General features: G+C 40.4%; 1 protein-coding gene across 1 annotated transcript in view; it reads left to right on the forward strand.

The window, feature by feature from the left end:
• adgrl4 (adhesion G protein-coupled receptor L4) overlaps positions 1-10,460 on the forward strand; it is a 28,640-nt gene extending 18,180 nt beyond the window's left edge. The window contains exons 8-16 of the mRNA XM_064989062.1: positions 5,974-6,087; positions 6,330-6,529; positions 6,886-7,065; positions 7,810-8,013; positions 8,206-8,426; positions 8,514-8,580; positions 8,847-8,938; positions 9,219-9,387; positions 9,657-10,460. Of these exons, the coding sequence (XP_064845134.1) occupies positions 5,974-6,087; positions 6,330-6,529; positions 6,886-7,065; positions 7,810-8,013; positions 8,206-8,426; positions 8,514-8,580; positions 8,847-8,938; positions 9,219-9,387; positions 9,657-9,719 (1,310 nt within the window). The 3' untranslated portion in view covers positions 9,720-10,460. The remainder of the gene's footprint in view (positions 1-5,973; positions 6,088-6,329; positions 6,530-6,885; positions 7,066-7,809; positions 8,014-8,205; positions 8,427-8,513; positions 8,581-8,846; positions 8,939-9,218; positions 9,388-9,656) is intronic.
• Positions 10,461-11,245: the final 785 nt, after the last annotated feature.

Consider the following 11,245-nt stretch of genomic DNA (forward strand, 5'->3'; position numbering starts at 1 on the left):
AGGCTTGCAAGCCGAAGAACACCAACCATGAAGCACGGGGGTGGCAGCATCATGTTGTGGGGGTGCTTTGCTCGAGGAGTGACTGTTGCACTTCACAAAATAGATGGCATCATGAGAGAGGAAAATTATGTGGATATATTGAAGCAACATCTCAAGACATTAGTCAGGAAGTTAAAGCTTGGTCGCAAATGGGTCTTCCAAATGGACAATGACCAATGTTGTGGAAAATGGCTAAAATACTTAAGGACTTAAGGACAACAAAGTCAAGGTATTGGTGTGGCCATCACAAAGCCCTGACCTCAATCCTTTAAATTTGTGGGCAGAGCTGAAAAGTGTGTGCGAACAAGGAGGCCTACATACCTGACTCAATTACACCAGCTCTGTCAGGAGGAATGGGCCAAATTTCACCCAACTTATTGTGGGAAGCTTGTGGAAGGCTACCCAAAATGTTTGACCCAAGTGAAACAATTTGAAGGCAATGCTACCAAATACTAATTGAGCATGCATAAAATTCTGCCCCACTGGGAATGTGAAAAAATAAATTAAATCTGAAATAAATCATTCTCTCTACTATTATTCTGACATTTCACATTCTTAAAATAAAGTGGTGATCCTAACTGACCTAAGACAGGGAATGTTTACTCGGACTAAATGTCAGGAATTGTGAAAAACTGAGTTTAAATGTATTGGGCTAAGGTGTATGTAAACTTCTGACTTCAACTGTACATTTTTACATGAAATACATTTATTCAAATTGGTGACAACATATTAACAGAATTGACAATGAAGTAACAACAGTTAACATATAAGAGCACCAAAAAAGAGCATCATTAGAACACTCATTTATAAACTATATTGTGTGCCTGTGCATTGGAGATGTGGGGGAGAGAGAGACAAAGAGAGAGAGAGAGAGAGAGAGAGAGAGAGAGAGAGAGAGAGAGAGAGAGAGAGAGAGAGAGAGAGAGAGAGAGAGAGAGAGAGAGAGAGAGAGAGAGAGAGAGAGAGAGAGAGAGAGAGAGAGAGAGAGAGAGAGAGAGAGAGAGAGAGAGAGAGATGGATTTAAAATTGGGATTGGCTACAATCCTAGATCTATGATCAGGAGCAACTCTATTCTTTGTATGGTGTTTCAGAGGTGGTGAAACACACAACGGGACAGTTTGGGCAGGAGAACATCCAGGAGAGAGAAGTCAGTGCAGCATCAGGCGTTCTCCATGAGTAGCCATAACAATCCTCTTAATTTCTGATTTGTTAGCTCTTCTCACCCCTAGGACAACCATAGAAAAATAAAGAATACAGTATCATGATAGATAGAGCGCACCAGGGCTGTTACTCTGTGGGTAAAAAGAAAGGTGACAAGGGACATATCAAGAATGTGTGTGTGTGTGTCTGTACTTACCACACTAGAGGGCTTCATTCAAACTCAGTGAGCTCTTGGAAGAATGGGTTATTGTTTGTAGGGGTTGAGAACGGCGGGCGGGAAGCCTAGTGGTTAGAGCGTTGGGCCAGTAACCAAAAAGTTGCTGGATCCAATCCCTGAGCTGACAAGGTAAAAAATCAGTCATTCTGAACAAGGAAGTTAACCCACTGTTCCCAGGTAGGCTGTCATTGTAAATAAGAATTTGTTCTTAACTGACTTGCCTAGTTAAATAAAAACATGTGTTTGGCCCTCATGTTTCCTGAGCTGAAATAAAAGATCCCAGAGTTTTGTCCACATATTTGTTTAAATCCCTGTTAGTGAGCATTTCTTCCTTGCCAAGCTAATCCATCCACCTGACAGTTGTGGAATATGGAGAAGCTGATTAAACAACACAATCATTACACAGGTGCACCTTGTGCTGGGGGACAATAAAAGGCCGCTTTAAAATGTGCAATTTTGTCACACATCACAATGCCACAGATGCCTTAAGTTTGAGGTTGCATGCAATTGGCATGCTGACAGCAGGAATGTCCACCAGAGTTGTTGTCAGAGAATTGAATGCTAATTTCTGTACCAAAAGCCGCGTCCAACGTTGTTTTAGAGAATTTGGCAGTAAGTCCAACCGGCCTCACAACTGCAGACCACGTGTAACCACACAAGCCCAGGACCTCCACATCTGGCTTCTTCACCTGCAGAATCGTCTGAGACCAGCCCCCCCGATAGCTGATGAAACTGTGGGTTTGCACAACTAAAGAATTTCTGCACAAACTGTCAGAAACCATCTCAGGGAAGCTCATCTGTGTGCTCATCATCCTCACCAGGGTCTTTACCTAACTGCAGTTTGGCGTTGTAACCAACTTCAGTGGGTAAATGCTCACCTTCGATGGCTACTGGCACACTGAAGAAATGTGCTCTTCACGGATGAATCCCAGTTTCAACTGATGGCGTCATGTGTTCGAGCGGTTTTGCTGATGTCAATATTGTGAACAGAGTGCCCCATTGTGGCGGTTAGGTTATGGTATGGGCAAGCATAAGCGATGGTTAACAAACACAATGACATTTTATCGATGGCAATTTGAATGCACAGAGATACTTTGACAAGATCCTGAGGCCCATTGTCGTGCCATTCCTCCGCCGCCTTCACCTCATGTTTCAGCATAATAATGCATGGCCCCATGTCGCAATGATCTGTACACAATTCCGAGCTGAAAATGCTGAAAATACCCAATTCTTCCATGACCAGCATACTCACCCGACATGTCACCCATTGAACATGTTTGGGATGTTCTGGATCAACGCGTACAACAGCATGTTCCAGTTCCCGCCAATATCCAGCAACTTTGCGCAGCCATTGAAGAGGAGTGGGACAACATTCCACAGACCACAATCAACAGCCTTAACAACACTATGCGAAGGAGAGGTGTCATGATGCATGAGGGAAATGGTAGTAATACCAGATACTGACTGGTTTTCCCAGTGAAAATATGTGAAATCCATAGATTAGGGCCTAGTTTATTTATTTCAATTGGAAGATTTCCTAATGAACTGTAACTCAGTAAAATATTTGAAATTGTTGCATGTGCATTTATATTTTCTGTGTAGTTTAGGCAATGAACAAATACAAATAAGACGACTAGATTCACCTATTTTAATCCAATAAAACATTGATATACCAGACTCACAACATTTTCCTTTCTTTTCTTTCTTATTTATTTCAATTGGAAGATTTCCTAATGAACTGTAACTCAGTAAAATATTTGAAATTGTTGCATGTGCATTTATATTTTCTGTGTAGTTGAGGCAATGAACAAATACAAATAAGACGACTAGATTCACCTATTTCAATCCAATAAAACATTGATATACCAGACTCACAACATTTTCCTTTCTTTCTCTGCCACCAAATGTTTATATACTACTGGTAAAGTGAACAGGTTTGGCTAATACTGTAACATTATGCAACAAAGTTTGAGAGGATATATGGATACGGCTGAGAGCCGAGTGAACAGTGACAGGTTGTTGCCGTTCATGCTCTCCCCATTTAGCATACTGTATCACTGGGCATCTAGATGGCTACCAACATTAGTAATTTCTTTTGTAGGCTGTTATCTTACTTGACATATAGTCCTGGGAGGAAAAATTATTGGCCACGTTACCTCCTACCAATGGTGACACTGTGATACAGCTCCCCAGTGGAATCACTTTAGATCGGAAAGCACCTCGATACAACACTGGTCATTCGCTGCAGCTGTGATTTATGTGTTAAATGCGGCCTTTCAATCATAATGTTGTGCCGGTAATATATTTTGAACTGCTAGATACGAGCCATTTTCTCTGTAGTAATGGTGAAAACATAATGGTCATGAATCTGCACTCAGTTTATGATCTATGGCACTCAGAGGCTGAGGGAGAGCGACGCCTATCATCACAACAATCATTATCAGGGTGATTTGTTTTTTCCCTAGGTATCACAGAAATATATTCATGAGCAATTTAGGGCAGACCGGAATGGCTTGTGTCCGCTTGAGCTAGCTTATTATAGCTAGCTAGCAAATGTAAGGCAGCTAGCTAGCTCGCTAGGAAAACATGTAGTAATACAACATTGGTTGGCAGTAAAGATAAACAAGTCAAGGTACCTACCCAGCAGCTGCTGAAAATATTATTCCACTTCACAGCAGCTTCAAGAAGATATTTTACTAAAATAGTCTAGCTTTATATCTCACCTGACAGTATGTTGGATTATTTTTTACTAAAGGCTTCCAATTACAGGTAATAACACTATTTTCATAATTTTACCCATAATTCAGTGAAATCCACAGCAATAATGGTGTAAAACAGATTGACTTATTTTTTTCTGTGGATTCAGTGATTTACTGTTGACATGACAGAAAAGTCTTATGCAGGTCTAATGGCCGATTGTACTTGGCACCTCTGAACAGAGTGTCAACCGTAATTTGCAAACCGATTCTACATGTAGAAACCTGAGAAAATGTCGACAGTTAGATGCCTACTGGCGGTTGGTCCATAAAACACACAGCGCTGAACGAATGGTGAACAAACGGCATATGAACAACAGACCGTCATTTGGTGCAATGTGTTTTCTCCTTTACATCCAACTCGAACACCAAAAGCTATTCAATGCCTACTTTAAAAAAAACTTTTACCCCTTTTTCTCTCCGATTGGTAGTTAGTCTTGGCCCATCGCTGCAACTCCCCTACGGACTCGGGAGAGGCAAAAGTAAAAAACCATGCATCCTCCAAAACTGCCAAGCCGCACATTTTCTTGACACACTGCTCACTTAACCAATGTGTCAGAGAAAACACTGTCCAGTCGGTGTCCGAAGTCAGCTTGCAGGCGCCCGGCCCGCCACAAGGAGTCGCTAGAGCGCAATGAGACATGGAAATCTCGGCCAGCCAAATCCTCCCTTAACCCAGATGAGCATGGTCCAATTGTGTGCCGCCTCACAGGTCACTCAGTCACGGCCGGCTGTGACACAGCCTTGGATCGAACCTGGGTCTGTAGTGACGCCTCAAGCACGGTGATGCAGTGCCTTAGACCGCTGCGCCACTCTGGAGGCCACAATGCTTACTTTTGACCATATCCATTTTGATTGTATCAAAATGGGGATGATGCCGGGGATGATGCTACAGTGGGGAGAACAAGTATTTGATACACTGCCGATTTTGCAGGTTTTTCCTACTTACAAAAGCATGTAGAAGTCTGTAATTTTTATCATAGGTACACTTCAACTATGAGAGACGGAATCTAAAACAAAAATCCAGAAAATCACATTGTATGATTTTTAAGTAATTAATTTGCATTTTATTGCAGGACATAAGTATTTGATACATCAGAAAAGCAGAACTTAATATTTGGTACAGAAGCCTTTGTTTGCTATTACAGAGATCACGTTTCCTGTAGTTCTTGACCAGGTTTGCACACACTGCAGCAGGAATTGCCTATTGTCCTGTAGCCCATTCCAGCCTTGTGCAGGTCTACAATGTTATCCCTGATGTTCTTACACAGCTCTCTGGTCTTGGTCATTGTGGAGAGGTTGGAGTCTGTTTTATTGAGTGTGTGGACAGGTGTCTTTTATACAGGTAACGAGTTCAAACAGGTGTAGTTAATACAGGTAATGAGTGGAGAACAGGTGGGCTTCGTAAAGAAAAACTAACAGGTCTGTGAGAGCCGGAATTCTTACTGGTTGGTAGGTGATCAAATACTTATGTCATGCAATAAAATGCAAATGAATTACTTAAAAATCATACAATGTGATTTTCTGGATTTTTTTTGGGGGGGGGGGGATTCCATCTCTCACAGTTGGAGTGTACATATGATAAAAATTACAGACCTCTACATGCTTTGTAAGTAGGAAAAACTGCAAAATCGGCAGTGTATCAAATACTTGTTCTCCCCACTGTATATAGTTAAAGTCAGTTTTATGCGGTTAAGATCTTGGTTTATTGGAAATCCGTTCTCTATTGACGCAGATGCTGTATTAATCAGATAATTATTATTCCACTCAACTGAATAATTTCTGTTCTTTCATTTACAGAAATGAAACTCTACACTTTTGATGTCCAGCAAACAAAGAAAACCGAGCTCTCTGTCTCCATGGGAGGAGATCGTATCAACTTAAATCCTAAAAGGCAGAAGGGAAACAAAAATGGTAAGAGATCAGATTAAAGGGAAAAAACATTCACTATGACAACATTAAGGCATTGTCAGCTAAAGATGCATTTTAATGAGATGAGAATCTTATCAAAGTAACAAGTCAAATGTTATTGTTTTTGGGGGAACCTCTACATTTGTCAAATGTAGAACCAGACACTAGCACTTACTGTATCAACACCTGACATAAACGTCAATATTACTACATTCAAATTCAATCTATTTTTTTCTGTACATCAGGAAGTGTGTCCATAGTTTTCCTGCGGTATGACAGTGTCGGTGGCATCCTGAAACCAAACACTGACCCTGGTGTTACAGACTACACGAGCTATGCAGAAACAGGGGAAATCACTGTGAACTCTCGGGTGATAGCGGCTGCCATCAAACCTGCTGACATGTACCAGCTGGACCATGTGACCTTCACTCTCAGACACACAGAGGTATGTTTGCAGTCACGCAGACAGCCTAGACTCATCCATTAGCTCTCCAGTGGCAGACCGCTAACTTGTGACACACACACAAAATTACAACACTCCTGTAAATCCTGTTTTGATGTCAATGAGAGATTTGTGTTACAATTTAAGTTAAGTTATGGAGAGTTGTGATTAATGTGTATGGCCATATGTTAGTTTAAAAGTGCATGCAGGCACGATATGGTCGTTCAGTGTTTCCACAATCAAAAGGTGGCCATTTGTTTTACACAAACCACCTTATTTATTTTGTACCTTTTTCGAAAAAACATATTTTGCCATAACATATCCAATTCCTATCCTATTTCATTCCCTTTCTTTTGAAGCCTATTGACACGAAAGATGATGTAACCAAATGTGCCTTTTGGGAGTACGATCCGGCCAGCATGCAGGGCCATTGGGCCACACAGGGCTGTGAGCAAACCCACGTCAACAGCACCACCACCACATGCTCCTGCAATCACCTCACACACTTCGCCATTCTTATGTCTTCTGGACGTGCCAATGTAAGTGTCCATACCATCCATATTAATGTATTCCAATCCCCCGTGGCTGTCTTTTTGGTGACCTGAAAATCCTGCATGAAAGGCCAAATGGAAGTGATTTTTAATAGAAAAGACAAGCTAACTTGTATTTAGATTTTTTTGAAAGGAGAGTGGAATTGCACCCTCTTTCATATTTTTTGTTGTTTATTCAGACAGCACATAAATATACCTTTTGGGCTCTATGCATAGTATTGGCGGCTATACCAATCAACCACACCTACTAGATTGTAGGTTAAACCTCTCAAACTCTGACGCCTTCCGGTGGCCTTTTCTAAACAACACATAATATTGTAAACTACCCTCATAAAGTACCGAGATACAGCAGGCCAAAAAAAACTGAAATGTACAGATTTTTTGTTTGAGGAAAAGGAGATTTGAAAGTTGAGGTTTGAAATAAAATATTTCCCCAATTACTGTTCCAAAAGGATAAAAAAATATATATTTAAAAAAATTCAGTTAATTGTTTACCTAATGGTGTCGCTCTAAACATGTGCGAATTCCCATAGGAACACACCCATTTGAAAAGCACAGGGCATTCTTATGACATTGCCAGCAGTAAGATGTGAGTTTGATTTCCAAAACCACAAGGGCTGAAGCTTTCGAATGATATGTCACTTTCTATTTTCTGACAGCAACAAAACTAGGGGAGAAGCAGGGAGCTGTAAAAATGATTCACCTTTCCATTGTGTTGGTTCTTCTTTTCAGATGGCGGCCCACTACAACATTCTGACCAGGATCACTCAGCTGGGAATGATCATCTCAATCATCTGCCTGTCCATGTGCATCTTCACCTTCTGGTTCTTCAGTGAGATACAGAGTACCAGAACCACCATTCACAAGAACCTGTGCTGCAGCCTCTTCATGGCTGAGTTCATCTTTCTGGTCGGGATCAATATGAACACCCATAAAGTGAGCACTGACTGCACTTCGGCTCCAGTAAATAGTATATTCTTGAACATATAAAGACCTGTGTGTGTATTTGTGCCTCCGTCTGTATCTCATTTGCATTTGTTTACATGTGCAGTCACCCTTGCCTTATATGATTTCATAGATGGTCTAATTTGATAAAGGTCCATTTTGTTTCTCTTTCTCTGCCCTCAGCTATTCTGCTCTATCATTGCTGGGCTTCTCCATTATTTCTTCTTAGCGGCTTTTGCCTGGATGTGCATTGAGGGGATCCATCTGTACCTGATAGTGGTTGGTGTCATCTACAACAAAGGATTCCTGCATCGCAACTTTTACATCTTTGGATATGGAAGCCCTGCAGTGGTGGTGGCCATTTCGGCTACACTTGGCTCCAAGTACTATGGTACCAATAAAGTGTAAGTAGAAAAAGGGAGTGTGCTTGTTAGGTGTTGTTGTAGCACTACACACCAGCATGTGGTTAAATCATGTTTTATGTTTCAAAGGTGTTGGCTGAGCACAGAAAATAACTTTATTTGGAGTTTCATTGGGCCTGCGTGTTTGATTATCCTGGTAAGGTTCAACATTTTAATTTCATCATATTATTTTCAATACATTTTCACAAATTTTATTGGACATTCAAGAATTTCCTTTCTTTCAGAAATGTCTGGAAACACTGATTAAATCATTTACAACATGTTATCATTTTGCATGTCAGTAATGGGTAATAAAGTTTATGACATTCCACAATTACATCAAAAAGTTGTTTACTCCAAAGAACATATTGCAGTAGTCCTAGGTTGTTTCTCATGGTTTTGTATGTGTCTATCCGGTCTAAGGTCAATCTCCTGGCTTTTGGAGTGATCATTTACAAAGTATACCGACACACTGCTGTGAAGAAGCCAGAGATTAGCCATTACCAAAACATAAGGTAAGCTTGATAAAAACATCCCAAGAATGTATTGACTTCATGCCAAAGACCCAGTGTTTGTTGAGGAAAACTTAACATGTGTAAAAAAAAATAAAGATTACTACAGTTAGTAAAATTGTCACATAGAAGTATTGAATATTGAGCAGATACTTTACGTTAGGGCAGAACTTGAGCTACAAACGGTAGCATTAAGCTGATTGTATGAGCCTTAGTTAAGCACACATACTGTACATCACGTCAATATGGCTCACAATTACAAAACCATATATGGTCCTTCCAGGTCCTGTGCTCGTGGTGCCCTTGCCCTTCTGTTCGTCCTGGGCGCCACCTGGACATTTGGTGTGTTGCACATTCTCAATGAGACTACCCTCACAGCCTATCTCTTCACCATTGCCAACGCTTTCCAAGGGATGTTCATCTTCATCTTCCTCTGTGTGTTGTCCAGAAAGGTAAAACCTTTCTCTAAAATAGGTTCATAATTATGGCCAGGGGTTTTTCCTGACCACATGACCTGACCAGGAGAAACGCAGGGCCCAGAGTTTTGCCTGGACATATCATATGGTCAGGAGATAAACAACTTCTGGCCCTATTTGTAATTACTTTAGCATTCCGTCATTTAATTTCTTTATTATAAAAATGTTGTAATATTTTACCTCATCCACACACTGAGGCTAACTAATGCGTGTAACACATTCACCCTTCCATTTGACTTTACCAGATCCAAGAGGAGTATTACCGGCTGTTCAAAAATGTGCCATGTTGTTTTGAGTGCCTGAGATGAACAAGGCTGCGAAATCCAGAGGGCCCATCATCGGCAAAAGTTACTGGGGGACTCTGGAGTCTTTTTTTAAAAGTAGAGTACAGCACTGCAATATCTTTACCCCAATGTATGCTTTGTTTACCAGGCAAAGAGAATAATAATGAGAACAGACTTGTTCAACTGATGTAAATTGTTCATGTAGCAAATAATGTTTTGTGTTTAAATCTATTTTGTCTTCTCGTAAGATTGACTTAAAGGTAGACTCTGGGAAATGACATTGCCACAAGCAGCACCACAGCTTTGCGATAAGTGAGATGTAAGACTTCTCTCTCACACACAGCAGTATCTACGCATGTGCATGGGTTTGCTTCACCACGGGCCCAAAACAGCTGAGTTGTTGCTGAAATTGACCCACTATGTTTTTTACATCTATGGCACATTGCTGAGTCGACTTTAAATATTCTACATTTTGACTTGTAAGTATTTTTGGAGGGTTAGTTTTTTATCACTAAACATTTCACTGTCTTATCTTAAACCGAGAATCTTACTTCTGTTCTATTTTTATCTAATGACTGAGCATTCTCACATTACTTAACAGTTTCTCAGATACCTTATTAACTTGGTGCTCACCAGATTGCACTTCTGTTTTCTATCAAAATCTCTCTTCATTGTTAGCAAATGGAGGATAAGGGTAGTACACCAACACGGCATGGTATGTCCTATTAAGTATTTCCTTTTAATAAAGATTCAGATTTTTCAGTATGTGTGTCATAAGTTTGTAAATTATTCAAGTTAGTCAAAAACAAATAAAAATGCATTAAAATATAGACATAATGACCTCTTCTGAACGTTTTCCACTTCGTAAAACCTAAAGGTGTTTTTTATCTTCTCATCCCTTTAACAGTAGTTATTTGTGACCTGTTTATGGAAACCAGGCGTATGTCGTGGGTCACTACTTCACAGGAGAGCCATTTGCACCGAATTGTAAAAAAAAAAATCAAAACGCGTTTTTTGGCTGGTCTCGCTAGCTAACATTACGTATATGCTCTCCACTTTCTGGAGGACTGAGTTTTAAAATGAGTGGGATTTGAGTATGATAGTTAAGGAGATGGAGAAAACGCCTGTCTCTGGATTACATCTTCAAACTAAGGGCAACCATGACATCCGACAGGGGATGCGTCCATCCATGATGTATAAGATAGTCTAGCTAGCGACATTTACAGATATTACACATTTCTAATTTTAACAGTCTTTTCATTTCAAGTTAGTGTACTGTTAGCTAGCTAACGTTAGCTGGCTAGCTTGCTAGCTAACATTACATGTATGATCTTATTATTCGTATCTCAGAGCCATTTGCTTGACTAGTTATAGCCTAATGTTAGCTACCTAACATTGAACCTGGTTGGCTAGCTACCTGCAGATACATGCAGGGTAGTAGCGTCATGAGTTGGATTATGTTTTATTGTTTACCTAGTTAAATGTCTTAACAAAAGACTCTCGTCTGAGTGTGCCAGAGTGCAGAATAACTGAATTTATGAACACTCAAT

This window comes from Oncorhynchus masou, chromosome 15 (genome assembly GCF_036934945.1).
Source record: "Oncorhynchus masou masou isolate Uvic2021 chromosome 15, UVic_Omas_1.1, whole genome shotgun sequence".
Lineage (NCBI taxonomy): Eukaryota > Metazoa > Chordata > Actinopteri > Salmoniformes > Salmonidae > Oncorhynchus > Oncorhynchus masou.